Source organism: Panicum hallii, chromosome 3, assembly GCF_002211085.1.
Source record: "Panicum hallii strain FIL2 chromosome 3, PHallii_v3.1, whole genome shotgun sequence".
NCBI classification, from domain to species: Eukaryota; Viridiplantae; Streptophyta; class Magnoliopsida; order Poales; family Poaceae; genus Panicum; species Panicum hallii.
The window spans coordinates 41,260,348-41,275,447 of NC_038044.1; the positions used below are offsets into that span (position 1 = coordinate 41,260,348).

The 15,100-nt window shown below is 45.2% G+C and overlaps 2 protein-coding genes across 4 annotated transcripts; both read right to left on the minus strand.

Annotated features, from left to right (window-relative positions):
- Positions 1-4,791: 4,791 nt before the first annotated feature.
- Positions 4,792-8,598, minus strand: LOC112884082 (epoxide hydrolase A-like). The gene is made up of 3 exons (XM_025949401.1): positions 7,740-8,598; positions 5,458-5,693; positions 4,792-5,249 (listed from the first exon to the last, which is right to left on the minus strand). The coding sequence occupies exons 1-3, from the start codon at positions 8,340-8,342 to the stop codon at positions 5,000-5,002; spliced, it is 1,089 nt and encodes a 362-aa protein (XP_025805186.1). The 5' UTR covers positions 8,343-8,598; the 3' UTR covers positions 4,792-4,999.
- A 1,528-nt stretch (positions 8,599-10,126) lies between these two features.
- LOC112887041 lies at positions 10,127-14,109 on the minus strand. 3 transcript variants are annotated; one of them, XM_025953114.1, is made up of 2 exons: positions 12,445-14,109; positions 10,127-10,463 (listed from the first exon to the last, which is right to left on the minus strand). In XM_025953114.1, exon 1 carries the CDS (start codon positions 13,519-13,521, stop codon positions 12,928-12,930), a length of 594 nt encoding a protein of 197 aa, XP_025808899.1. In that variant the 5' UTR covers positions 13,522-14,109; the 3' UTR covers positions 10,127-10,463; positions 12,445-12,927. The 3 variants fall into 3 exon arrangements, with proteins under 3 accessions (XP_025808899.1, XP_025808900.1, XP_025808901.1); XM_025953115.1 differs by lacking the exon at positions 10,127-10,463 and adding an exon at positions 10,769-11,187; XM_025953116.1 differs by lacking the exon at positions 10,127-10,463 and adding an exon at positions 10,769-11,774.
- Between the last annotated feature and the right edge of the window lie 991 nt (positions 14,110-15,100).

The following is a 15,100-nucleotide window of genomic DNA, read 5'->3' on the forward strand; positions in this document are numbered from 1 at the left end:
ATGTTATCAAAATCAGCAGCAAATCCTTGGCCACGGCCACCACCACGGCCACCATCATGGTGATCATCATCCTCATTATCATGAGGTGGAGGTTCCCCACACTGTTGCTGAATGGATTGCTGAAATTGTTGCATTCCTTGCATCAATTGACGCATTTGTTCACGCACCTCCTGAATCTCTTGAGCATAAACAGTATGGGAAGAAGAGTCTTCGTCACCAGCCATGTTAGTAATAAGGAGACAAATAATAGGACAATGAATATATGGAATCACTCCCTCACCACTTACAAAACAAGTTCTTTCTCTCCCTGAAAAGAGGGAGAACCGTGGCTGCAATCTGTAGTGGAAGAGTGATTATAACAGCGACGACTGTGAAACAACTCACAGTGCTTGTAAGTAGAGCTTGGTGGGATAATATGTAAGTGGAATACACTGAAATGTAGTGATGCAAAACCGAATAATAATCCAAGAACATAAGTCTAAGTTGCTGAATATAAAGGAAAAGATGCACAAAGATATAGAAACAAGATGTAGGAAGTGGATAGATGAACACCAAGTGCACCAACCGAAACTTGTTGCTGCCCAAACCCCTTTGGGTGTGCTGAACACAATTCTCTTTTATTTCTTTTCATTCCTTTATGTTTTTTGTTTTGAGCAAGAACTCGTGGTTTTCAGTCTTTCTTTTGACCTTTGTGACAAATGCAGCACAACTTTCAACTAAAGGGGCGCATAAGGATCAACTAAGATGGATGGCGCAACACAAAAAAACAAGAAACTCGGGTGGGGAATTTGTGGCGGTTAGAAAACAAGGGTGGGATGGGTGGGTACATGCAGCAAGCGATTTGATGACTAGAACAAAGATAACAACTAGAACAATGTGGAAAAGAAAAAAAATCAGTAACTAGACAAATCTTAAAGGATTAAAACTCGATAAAGCAAACTACAAAATCAGTAGCACGTATGAATTTGGGCTGTAGGTTTTCTTTTTGGCTATTAGTGGACAGTAGGTATATAAACTCTATCCTACCAAAACAAGAACAATCCTACTGAGGAAATGGAGGCTGTGATACCAGATGATATGCACACGCCTATGCAACGCATGTAGCAAGTTGTGTGGCCCGATCTTCTCGTAGGATCCGCGAACTTGATAACTTTTCACTGCATGACCTGGTGAAGAGGCAGTGCACCTCGAGGCTGTCCACGCGACGAACTACCGAGACAATCACCCTTCCACGTACAGACGAACAGCCCACGCAATCACGCCGTATAGACGTGAAGACACAAACTGGGTGAACTGCAGTTCAGCGTTCTACAACTCCCTCAGGAATCGAAAGAACAAGTTTGCAAGCCTCTCGAGACTCACGCAGGAATAAGAATTCCAAAAGTTGGTATTTCTGAAAATTACAATCATGAGTTGTTGTGCACGTCCTCCATTACAGGGATATATAGCACTAGTGGAGTTTCAATTTGGTGCAAAATAATTGAGAATATGTAGTGGGAAGTTGCAGCACTACTTCTATTAATAGCCAAGCCTAGTGGGACGCCGGGCTGGTTGGTATTCTCTGCATGCATGCTGGAGCGTGTGGACAGCAACCCAGTTGCTGGTTGCATGCATTCCTAACTCCCGATTTATTTGCTTGCACTCCAACGGCTTATATTCATGGTAGCTGAATGGCCTTTCCTCTCTCATGCACGTCCAGGTTCCTTGCATATATTTGGCGGGCAGAATCCATCATCATCCCATGCTTGTTCGTGCACTCCATCATTCCTAAGAACATTGAAACAAGTACTCAAAAGCATAGGTTCATTCAATGTATTCTGACTATTAAACATAAGGTTAGCGTTCACATGAGAATGAATTTTCTTCTCCAATTGTTTAGCTCTACTCCTTGTAATTGGACCAGCAATATCAAGTGTAGTTTCATTTGGAGATGAGTGAATGCTAGGAATGTCCTCATTACGATAGGTATGGTAATCTCGATTGGTGGAATCATGATGTTGGTGATCCGGGCTTATAATCAGTCACGATTCGAACCACTGCAACCGTTACACCACTTCTCTGTTGGTTATCAACTAAGCACAACTTGATTGACCTCGCCAAGAAGGCTAATCCTGCAAGCGGATCAAAGAACACAAGCAAGTAATTATAAGCTCACAATCTGAAATTATGGATATGCATGAAGCAAAGACAAGTATGGGTTCAAGCTCTGATCACAAAAGGACTAACCGCCACAGTGGTGAAGAACAAGAACGGGGGCCCTGATTCATAGCAAAAGGACTCGACGTCACAGTTACAATGAAGATGTGTGTTTCTCAATGGAAAACTAGAACTAAACAAAACCCAAACCCTAATGTGGTGGTTGCTACTAAGTTTATATTGAAGGGGGGACGTTCAAGGGTTGAGGGTAACTAGGTGGGGGCGTCCTCAATCTGGGCTTAAGTCCCGACACGATAGAAGGCCGACTTGACCCAAAATAGGTGACGCAGCATATTTTCATGGTCACATAGAATGATCCACGATTCTTCTGGAGCTTGGAATAGAACCAAAAGAAAGCTTTCATCGTCTTCTTTCCAACGCATCAAATAATGCCTCGTTTCGACGTCATATGAAGGAGATATCAGCGTTTCCGTTCAGGGTGGTCGGCTAAGTCCGAACCGGATGTGAAGACCAAGTTGGAGATGACTTCTAACTCGTAGAAGACCAAATCTCGGGTGTATCCAGAATGGTGATATCCTCATCAAGATTCATCCGGAGCTGAGCACAATCAGCCAAAGAACGTTCGGACCTCCAGGTTGAACAGAACCCTAGCTGTTGGGCCTTTGGGCCTTGTTTTCAGTAGAGCCCATGAGGGGAGCGTTCTAGGGTTTGGATAGCTCATCCAGCACGTCCTGGTAGCAGCCTCCCTATAAATATAAGTAGTAGCCACCATTTAAGACTTCTGCTACTTCCTTGTAAACGCGTGTGTCGATCAAACCATCCAATTTGCTTGATTCAGAACCCCAACTTTGTGTGTATCAGATTTATCCCTTAGACAAGATTTGTGAGTTGTTTTCTTGTCCACTTGTTCTTGCTTGTTCTTTGATTTGCTTACAGGTTCAAGGTTGTTCTCGGTACAGCAAGAACAACACAAATCGGAGGCGGTGTAACTGTCACTAAGGCGCAGCCCCTTGTGGTGTTGTAATCGGGCAGCACAACGTGGATCCTCCCAACCCAAAAAATAGGGATGGACCCAACCCATCTCCTAACCAAACACATGCTTAAAATACCGACCAATGGTCTGATGAGAATACCGACCAAATATTCAACGGTGATTTTCTAGTTATACCATCAGATGTCTAACACTAATATGGGGTTGTGGTATAGTGGTTTTTTTATCTCAAAATATTTTATTTTTATCACAAATATCTTTTATCTTTTATATGAAATATTCTAGAAAAAGCACAACTTCAACCACCAATAGTCTTATTATGATACGATCAACCGAGTAAATTTTAAATGATGATTGTACATGTCAAGGACAAATTTACATTTATAAATTTTTATGCTTGCGGACTAAAGATTCATTAAAATACATTGATAGTTAAATTTAGAAAGCAACATGTCCAAAATGACAATTCTTGCTTGGAAATTAATGGAAGTCCTAGTAAAGTAGTGGGTTTTGTTATATAATATTGATATTGATTATAAGGGATGGATAAAATGGATTATGGAGGTGTTGAACAACGCTGGATGATGATTGGACCTCTTTAGGCATGAGTTGCAGCTAATGGATGGAGATGTCTGAAACAAATATCGTGGATGTTTTCATGTTTCCTGTGCAATGTATGGCAATATACAAAAGAAGATAGGGAGTTTATTAGCTAGCTATCGGCACAGTAGTATATAACGAATGTCGCAGTCCCACTAAAGTCATGTAACATGAAGGACTTGCAAGAATATAAAAGTGCAAGCGTGTAAAGAACCATAGAACAGACAAAGGAAAACACACATCACACAACGCACGACATGTTAACCAAGGCAGATTGTTTTTGTGTAATCCAAGGTACCACATGGTTTTTCATGTTATAAAGACAGATAAAAGATATTAACAGCAAGTATGTTGCTTTATGTGGTGGCATCTCATAACTACTAGCACTCTGGAGTATTCTGAAAACCAAAAACTAGTGAAACGTGCTTTCAAAATGAACCATTGGATCGGCGTGCAAGTAATTCCAAGGAAGATGACGGTACCAGTAAAAACGATCAAGATTTCTCCTTAAGGGTAATTTACCGCTGCCGTTTGTGTGTGTGTGTTGTTGGGGGGGGGGGGGGGGTGGCGGCGGTGCCTCAGCGTACTATTGGATGTTGGCTTTCTGTGATCGTTGACCAGGAGCTGAAGACCTTTCAGGGAGAATGCGGTGTCTGAACTGCTCTCAAGCATTTCAATATCTATGTTGAGTTCCCCAAATTCAGACGTTTTTTGGTCTGCAAAGTATGATATTTTGACGATTAATACAGCAGGAAACACTTCACATTTGTTAAGTAGATTGGAACACAGGAGATTAGCAAAATATGAGTCAACGTCTATTTTTACTGAACGCGTACGGCAGTAAGCAAAAGGGTGCTAAATTAGCATGGCATGGCGCACCATGTCAACCTAATAATAGTGACGGAAACTCAAGTGAATTATGGTTAAACTAAAAGGAGAACAATAGTGACGGAAACTCAAGGGTCAAGCCTAACTATTATATGGGTATGGTTCCGTGAGACTTGAAAGAATATATGAATGTGCTGCTGCGTGGAATGAATACAAGATGGACAAGACAAAGTTTTATTCATATCATAATAATTTAACTTCACCCCAAGGTTCTCAATCAAACATCATAAATTTATACAGATCCACCACTGAGAGAAACACAGGACAGTTTTGACAGGCATTTTAATGGCATTAGATCAACGACACAACAAGCTGAAAATCAATTCCAAATTTCTAATTACAACCATCATTAAAAAATTAGCATCAATTGAATTTCTTTATGAAGCTTATTATGTGCTCGCTGACTTCCTTTGGTTTTTCTTCATTGATGAAGTGCCCAACATCTTTCATGACGACAACATCATCAAGAAGTGGAACGAATTTCTTAAAGCCACCCCTGTGAATGAAATCTTGTATGCCAGGACTATGATATGTCAAATCCAAGTCTCCAATGATGAACTTGACTGGGACATTTATCTCAGCTCCAGTCCAGGGTGATGTGAGCTCCCATGTCCTAAATGCATAAAAGGCCCCCATTTTATTATCTTGGCATGTGAAAATGACAATTCACATAATGGTATAACTTTAAGTAGCTCATGGTTAACAACAAATAATAAATAGTAATAAGAACCAACACTTCAGTTTTGCAGATGTATTTGCTTTCTTCACTTCTGAAATTATAATGGAATGGAGGGAGCAATAAATTAAATTTGCCAACTTACTTATTCAGGGCACGATAGTAGCTGAGTCCCCCGGTGAAGCCGGTCCTCTCAAACTCGCTAGTGTAGTACTTGAGGTCCTCCTCAGTTACCCAGCTCGGCAGTGGCACCTCATCATCTGGGGAGCCCCACCCGCTCTTCGGGATGAACAGCGGTCCGGGGCTGCGGTAACTTAGGAACTTCCTGAGCACCAGCTCCGTGCCAAGGCGTCCGAATTCAGCTTCAATTGCTCCAGGCTCCTGTGTATCATATCCATTGCTTTTAGTTACTAATTAAAAGCTCTAGTAACCTTCCTGGCATGTGCACAATGCCACATGGTACCATTTTTGTGCCTCAAATACCAAGATTTGCCATCAATGTATTGTATTCTTTGTAGTCGAGCAAAAAGGACGGCATGATGGGTCGAGTTGTGCAAAGAGACTGCTTGAGCACATGAACAAGGCTAAGCAAGAATATCTGATGTGATATTGATACTAGAGGGAAAAATTGATTTCTCTAGGTAACACACATTTTGACGAGAGTTGCATGAAAAAGAGATAGAAGAGATTTCTTGCCGAAATGGAACACTGAAAGCTTGTGTAGAAATGCACAAGTTAGAGTTGATTCATTGGAGACAATTTCTCTTGTACTATGTGTAAGGCCATGTACAGTCGGATCAGAGTCGCTCGCTAGGAGCCTTGAAGTCGTAATGTGGTAGCCTGTGATATTACTAAGGATGCAAGTGGATACCTAATAGTATTTTTTGATTAACTAATTAATTACGCTGCATACCACTCTAGTTCATTTCTCCTCTCAAATTATTTACGCAAAATGCCATTCTAGCTCATTTTATCAACATTTTAGGTCAACCCAATGACCCAAAATATATATAACTTGCATCCCTAAACATTAGATATTGCGAGTTTGACTCGTGTTAATAAGCTACTGAGAGAGAAAAAAAAACTATATATTTGGTGTCCGTGACAAGAATATATAATGTGATGATATTGCATGTGATGGAAGAATATTGGCAAAATGACTAAAGCACTTGTGACTAGAATAAATTAGTTGTTTAGGGTTCAGAATTAGTTGTTAATAAGTAGTGGGTTTCATTATATGAATATGATACTGGTATGCTAAAGGATGGAGAAAATTAAATGGAATATGGAGAAATGGAGATGTTTATAGCTAGGAACAGATGATTGTTGGACCATTTTAGCACACGTCTTGTAGCTTGCTAAAGGATGGAGATGTCGTAAATATTGTGGCTTCTTTCAGGTTTCCAATGAAAAGGATGATGGTGTGATAGATGGAGACGAGAGATATGGATCGAGTCTATAGCTGTCGGTACAGTAGTGGTTAAGCAAAATATAGCATGGTAAAGCATTGGCATAGGCTTAACACCATACTATACCTGAAAGAATGTATAAAGGCTAAAGCGTGCAAGGAACTGGGGAGAACGGACAAAAGAAAGCGTACATAGCACTAACGCGCAACATGTTAATAAAGGCTGATTGTTTTTTGGTTGATGCTTCACATCACACGCTTTTTCATGTCGAGAAGATGAAGGAAAGAGATTAACAACATGCATGCGTTGCTTTATGTGGTCACAGTTCACAACCACTGCCACTTTGGAGATCATTGAAAGCCAAAAACTAACTAATATATGGAACGTGCTTTCAACATGAACCTTTGGATTGGCATGCAAGCGGTACTTAATTTGGAGTAGGATGATATGGTTGCCCCAAAGAATCGGAATATTAAAAAAAGTATATATATAATAAGCAAAAGGAGGAGGTAGATTAGCATGGCAGGCGCCCTATGTCTCTACTAGTAGTAGATGATAACGTGAGTCATGATTAAACTAAAGAAACAGGACACCTGGAAAATAGACAGTCCCATTCAAAAATATCAGTAAGCTTTTGGATTCCCTGTGAAGTAGTGGAGTGGATGGTGATGGAGATGAAGGGGCCAAGGGCCATACTTAGCTGTACATAGTTGGAGACTTGCAAAAGCACATATGAAAGCTACCGTTTGAAAGGAACCACAGAGCGGACAAAGCAAAGTATAACTGCATGGATCAGCTCAATTACCAATACAGAGTAGTGAAAAGCACACAACGGTGCAAGGTTAGTGAAAACAACGTTTTTGTTTTGTAAAAACTAAACACAGGCGATAGATTGACGAGAAAGATCAAGGAGAAACCCAAAGGTAGCCCGAACAGGAAGCATCATGGCGGCGAGCTGAGGTGCATCCTTGCATAACATGTCGTAATAATTAAGTGCGCGCACACGTATACACAGTACCTGGATCCGGCAGATGTAGTAGTCGTCGCCGAAGAGGGCCCTGAGCCCGTCGACGGGCCTCCGCGAGGCACTCCGGGGCGTGTAGGCGACGCTGAGCGCGACGAGCGCGCGCACCCTGTCGGGGCGGAACAGGCAGAGGCTCCACGCCGTGAGCGCGCCCCAGTCGTGCGCGGCCACGAACACCCGCTCCTCTCCGAGGGCGTCCATGAGCCCCACCAGGTCGCCCACCACGTGCAGCGCCGTGTACTGCCCGGCGGCGGGCGCGTCGGAGCCGCCGTAGCCGCGCAGGTCGGGCGCCACGGCGCGGTAGCCCCCCGCGGCCAGCGCGCGCATCTGGTGGCGCCAGGTGTACCACAGCTCCGGGAAGCCGTGGAGCAGCAGCACCGTGGGCGCGCCCGCCGGTCCGGCCTCCGCCACGTGCAGGCGCACGCCGGTGCCCACCTCCAGGGTGCGGTGCGTGATGGCGGCGGCGGCGGTCTGGTCGTCGACGCCGGCGGTGGCGGCCGGGGGCGCCATCGTCGACGGCGTCTCCTGGCTGACAGGCTCGGAGTCGGCGTCGGGGCAGCAGCAGGAGCAGAGCTCGCGGAGGCAGGCTATGACCATGGACAGATACGTGACACCACGGGACCGGCTTTATTTTGGTGCGCGTGCAGGATCGGAGGGAGGGGGACACAACGAATTGAATGCACTGTTCGATTGGGACAGGGAGAGGTGTCAAGCGATGTGATGAGCACCGAGAGTGGGGTGTGCGCGCGTCCTCTTATCGGCCGCAGCTAGTGGGGATCGGGAGCCGTGTTGGTTGGAGGCGAGTCGAGCATCGCGTGTGGCGGTTCGCAGCCAGCCGGGCGTGCTGCACGCTTGCGCACATGAACCGTGCCGTGTCTTGTGGCCGTTGAGATGCTTGTCCCGTATATTACTGAAAGAAGGAAGCCGTGTTTCTCAGTAACGAACATATGTTTTAGGACTGCTACGGGACGAGTCGTGACAGAACGCCGTGTTTTAAGTTCCTTCTGACCGGGACAACAATGCAACGAAAAAAAAGGAAGCACTGCACCGTGCATGTGGCGTTGACATTTCGTTTCAATTTTCTCACGTGGCAAAATATTAAATACCTTGGATCTATCCGTATATATATGTGATGATCCGCGGCGGCCCGTGACGCCTGAGGTCAGGGACCAGCAGGAGGAACCATATGAAGGGACGACGTCGTCAACGCAGCAGGCAGGCGCAGCACTAGCAACGAGCACTCGGGCAAGACGTGCACAGCTGCGGCTTCAGGTGCCTGGTGGGGAATTAGAAGCCCTGTCGTTGGAACCCTCTCCTCCTTTTGTATAAGACCACTGCGACGACCGATGACAAGCGAGCGAGTCAACGTGATGCGCTGACATGTGGGGAAACGTGTTGCACATGCCCGCCGGCCTCGCGCTCGCGCTGCAACGCAATACATAGTGTAACTTCCGTTGGTCAGGTCAAACAATGACATGATCGGACTTCGATCGTAGTTTATACACAGCTTCATCACATGTACAAAAAACAGAATACGTAGTATTGAATAATTGTGCCTTCTGGCACCGGTGGCTACCAAAAAAAAAGCCAGTTGGTCACTATTTATTTCTTCCGCATATCAAATGGCCGTAAAGTAGAAAGCTAGCCTTCGATTTGACTGGGTTTCCACGGTAGAGTCTGCTATTATAGGTCTTGTTTGGAGGTGCTAATGCCAAATGCTGAAGTTTAACACCCATTAGCATTTTTTCCATCAAATATTTTGCCCGTAGTTTTAAATTTTGGCTAAATTTTAGCACCCTCATTAGCACTCCTTAAAAGTGCTAATGCTAATATTTAGTATTTTATGCGTTAGCACTAGGATTTAAACACTCCAGATACAAACGAGAGCACCCACAAGTTTGAGCAGTAAAACACTCCACAATGACCTTTTTCACGACCTGTTAACACAGAGACAGACATACAGTCATACAGATAGAACATCTCCATTGTGCTCATCCTACGCTCAATTTCCTGCTGAAAAGCATACTCTCTCCGTTCCGAAATAGTTCCAAAATACAAGTCATTCTAGAAATTCTACGATAGATTAATAAGAAAGTAGAATAACTATGTTTGCCCTATTTATTACTTATATTTAGCACTAATTGATTCTTGCATGGACATGCATTTTTTGAAAAAGGATAAATGACTTATTTTCTAGATCAAATTTTGAACCCTACACTAACTTGTTTCTTAGAAGGAGGGAGTCAGACATACCAGTGTCTGGACAAAGTCTTATGTGATTGGTTGCTTACAGACACACAACAAACTTGAAAAAACTCTTGAGCCATGGATATTGCAGATATTCAAAACCTGATGCGGCCTACAGAGATCCAGGCTGCCAATGTAGTGCTGGAGAAATAAGGATCGGATAAGATCGTAGCAGGCTCCAAAAGCCAAGCCAAAGTTGCGGGCACCCAACAAGCCTAAAGGCTTTGCTCCTGGCCTAGCTCTCGAAGTTATATAGTAGTAAACTGTAATCTTTTTTTGCGAGGAAAATAGTAAATTGTTATCAGCAACTGTGTTCTCATCATCTAAGAATAATAGCAGCTACATTTTGAGTTTAACCCATTAGGTGGACTGTATGTGCTGCAAAATTACAGACACCCTGACGAACTGCTGTAGTTTTTCTCCTTTAATTGAGTCAAGCCTCTGTGTATGCTGCCAGGAAAGAGCCAGTACCTGCAAGACAGACCATATAGGTTACCGGACAAGCAGTCCAGATGTTTCATACATCTCAGATATATAATTAGAAACGAACTGATAGAAGCTAAGAAGCATAGCCGCAATCAATCAGCTTTTCCATTTACAGACCACCATTTCCAGGTGAACAATGCCACTATCAATCTTAAAGGAGATGCGCCATGAAAGGTGATTGCTATCAACAAAATAGCTTGTGGCACAGTTCCACCCAAAAATTTTGAAGACTGCTAGCAAACATAATAGTTTGACACTTGCAGAGCTTAGCAGCTGTCAACCAAAGTGCCTTTATAAGAAAGCAGAGCATCCTTGATAATTTCTTGAAAGTCCAAAATCCAATCAAAGAACCAACCCTGTTATTCATGTAATTGGATGGTTTGGAAACATTTGACTATGATTGGGGCTATCCTATTGTATGTCTCAAGTAATCAAGGCTTTGCCCAAACACGGGGAGGTTGGATCTCCATCATCTCATCAAATACAGAAGTGCTACTTAACAGAAAATCAGGGAGATTTGAGAAAAAGAAAACAGAAAATATAGGAGACCAATCTTTCATGCGTGACTAGGGACAGTAGACAGACTTCCTCCTCTTTTCATCTTCGCTAACAATTCCAGAAGTATGAATCCTAAAACTGATGAAGAAAAACATCCTAAAACTGAGGCACACTTATGTGGTTATGCCAATCACGCTGCACTCTTCACACCCTGGACACAAAAGTAAGAACAATCCAAGAAATGCTGCAAATGTTTGGTGAAGCATCTAGATTAAGTACAAACCTTGCGAAGACAAAGAGATGGACATATATGACATCCTCAATAGCATAAAGATTGAATTTTCCATGTAAATAGCAAAACCTTCCATCAAACACACATGTAAAATTAAGTGTCACATGACTGTCAGCAAGATAGACACTAATGAATTTTGCGCTATCCTCTATTTCCACATACTTCCTATCATCTCCCATTTGCTGGTCAGAGCTTCAGAAAGAACCGATTGGCCATGAAGAGCCCTCATACAAGGGCATGGTGGGGTCTTGTCAACTAGAACATGGTGTGCTAGCCCAAATTGATGGGAGGATTGGGAATCAAAGACTTAACGATCCTTATGTCTGAGATGGTCACAGGGCAATCACGGAAGGCCTCAAACATCTCTTGTGATGAAACACATTGAGTCTTTCAACTGGCTACTAGATAAGCTGACCGGACATAAATAATGTGAGGCCCAATCTGTATGAGATTTGTCTCAACATCCCTTGTAATGTTTTAGTTCCTTCTTCAGGACATGCGCAAATCTTTAAGAAATTAGAATTAGAATGCATGGAAAGAAAAAGAAAATGCTTAAATCTTTTAGGAAAAAGTGCACATTGCATAATGCCCTGGTGGCACTGAAGAGGAAGGAAACCATTAAACAACAAAATTATGCTTTCTTGGCAATTTAGAAATCATGCATTTTTTCTTAGTAGTTCTGAATTTAGCGGTCGCTTCTCGTTCTTGTCTTGTTTTTCAACTGTATATGTCCCATTTGTCTCTGCCTAAGCTGGGTGGTATATTGTGTAATCAGCTAAGGTGGTTTCCCCATATTTCTTGTGAGAGATTTGCAATGAACTTTCTTCTCTAACTACAGGGCAGGATTCTCTCTCTTTTTATGAAAAACAAACAAAAGCAGTTAGAACATTGTGATCCATATCAATGCTTAAGGATGGAAGAACCCATAATTCATCCCTCTAATCTAGAAGGGCACAAAAATAGCCCCCTGAAACTTTTGAGTTGGCTCCAACGATGACTGACATGGTACGCTAGAAAAGTAAGTTATCAAATGGGCTTAGCAGTGTAGTAAAAGATACACATATACTATCCCTTATCAAGCCCACACTACAAAAATTAGGAGAAGTTGAACTTGACAAGAAATTACTGACTAATTTAACAACTACAAACACTTATGGCCAAGGATTGTCATAGTACCTGGAGTATAGAAGCTGATAAACGGAAGCAACATTTCAGAGTCACCCTTCTCGCACACTTTACTAACCAGCTCCGAGTTGAGCTTGATTGTGAAGATGCCATTACATGTCCCAAGAAAAATGACATTGGCCTGTTCAGCGAATCCAAGTAGCTCCATGTCGTCTGCAGCTGGGAGCAGAGGGTCCAGGTCAATAACCCTGCTCTGTTCCCATCCTACATCACCGTGGCCACTTGCATCCCTCGACCACACAGATAGAGTTGACTCCTTAATGCCAGAGATTCCCACCCCACTGCCCTGCACCGGCATAAGCATAAGATTTCCCTTGAATTCAGCAAGCAAAAGGTCCGGTATTTGGATCACCACCAGGTCAAGCCCACACAAGTCGTACTCTAGGATGTAGCCCAAGTTGAACGGGATGTAAAGAGTTCTCCCAACAAGGATGCTGCGCTTTGTTGTGACAATGGAGTCGATGTAGATTGTGGTCAGCTCTTCATCCCACGCTTGAGTCTCAGATGAGTACACGCACAGCTCAGCCACCGTTTCGATTCGATGATCATTGGGCCACCATTGGATTTGCTGAACATGAAGACGATCTGGAAGGGCCCTCCAGTGCAGGCACGGTGGTCGCAACCGCTCGCCGTGCAAACTAGCGCTGCGTTAGGCATGAAATAGATGTAATCGAACGCTGCGGGCGTGGGCACGCGCCGCAGGTCGCCGGTCATCGGCTCCCAGATGATCAGCAGCTCGTTGGAGGCCAGGAAGAGGACGCGGCCGTGGCGGCAGCCGAGGGCGGTTCCGAGGCAGTCGTCCGGCCCGCCGGCAGCAGGCAAGGAGAAGGCGGAGGCGGTGGTGGCCGTGAAGCGGGGGGTGTGCGCGCAGCAGTAGTCACGGAGGAGGCCCAGCATGGGAGGTGTTCGGTGGAACGCCCCGAGGCGACGGCGGAAGTCAGGGCCGGAGACGATTCCTAGCCACGGCTTGCAGACGAGGGAGGCGCGGAGGAGGCAGGACGGGTCGTCGTGAGGGAGGCGGATAAGGATCTTGGCGACCACGTCGTTCGGGAGAGCCGCCGGCGCCATGGTGCTTGCTAGGGTTTGGAGCGGGAGATTGGAATGGAGATATGGAAGCCAAATCCGTACGGATCAGCCTGTGAGGACGAGGATGGGGCGGCGGACCTGGGGAGGGATGCGAATGTTAGGGAGTAGATGCGTCGCAGAAGGCCCACCGGTGGCCGACAGGCGGTCCGAAGGAGCTTCCGCCGCCGCCACCGCCCGTCGCGCCGCCACCGCCCGTCGCGCCGCCAGGTTAGAGTTTAGGGGCTGCCCGGGTTAGGGATGGAGGGTTGCTGCGGTCCAAGTCAGCCGGACCTTTAGAAGATCGCCGGGGATGGGGGTGTTGCCGGACCGGCGGTGGGATCGGTCGAGACAGCGGCGAGGCAGTGGGGCGCTGCCCGCTGGGCGGCGGGGTTGGCGGCAGGACAGGGATGGGTGGCGGATGATAGTGGTAGAGGCGCCAGGGCTGCGGCGGAGTCGGAGGAGGTGGGGCAAGTGGAGGAGCTTGACCGGAGTTGAAGAAGACGGTTCGGGTTAGTGGTGGCCGCGGTGGAGGGTTATGGCGGAGGCGCCGGCCGGCGGGGGAGGCGGGGTAGCGGGGCCGGCCCACCGATAGCCCACGATCGCAGCTTTTTGCTATGGATTTTTTGAACTTTTTTAAAAAATATTTTAAAATTAACCCGCGCTGGATTTTATTTTCATCGCGCGAACCTTTTTGTCACGCCGGACCGGGTGCGCGGCAGCGCCACTGCATGTGGCGCGGCAGCAGCCAACGTGGCGCAACAGCAGCCCTACCACGGTGGCCGAAGGGGGCGCGCAGCAGCCAACGTGGCGCTGGCTGGCCCGGGCATGCCGCGCCATCGCATGCGGCGCGACAAGCTTGTTGCGCTAAGCGGATGGCGTGGCCCGGGCATGCCACGCCATCGCATGCGGACGTGACAAGCTTGTCGCGCCAAGCAGGATGGCGTGACTAGGTTGATTTAACAGCCAGCCTCAGCCTTCCCCCTCCTACTCCCTCTCTTATTTCCTTCCTCCTGCCCAATGCCGCCGCCTCTCTTGCGCTTGCCGCCCACCGCCCTAGATCCACCCCAAATCAGCCGATTTGGGGTGGAAAAGTAGGGAAATCGGTCCCCTACTTCAAGGAAGGTAATAAAAAACTCAATTCATCCATTGATTTCTTAGTTTCTTGGATTGCTAGGTGACCTAGGGCTAGGATGTTGTGATGGAAAAATTTCATAATAGATGAATGTTTTATTGTATTAGATGTTTGCTTTGGATGTAGTATTTATACTGCCCGCGGATTTGACGTATAAAATTAGTTGCATGTATTAGTTTTGGTAATTATTAGTGGGTTTCTAGGTATACATGGTATGGTGGTTTTTTTTTTCATGGAGAGTTAGGTTGTCATGGTATGTTGCTGTGCATACTTGTATACATTTGTTGAAGACACTTGGATTAAATTAAATTGTAATTACTTTCTTTTGGATATGCATATATATCATATATAGTTGGGCTATATTTTCTAAAATTTGAAAAATGAAGGCATAAGGTTAGAATATTGTTTAACAATCTAAGAAATGGAGATGTAGTACCACAATCTTTAGCA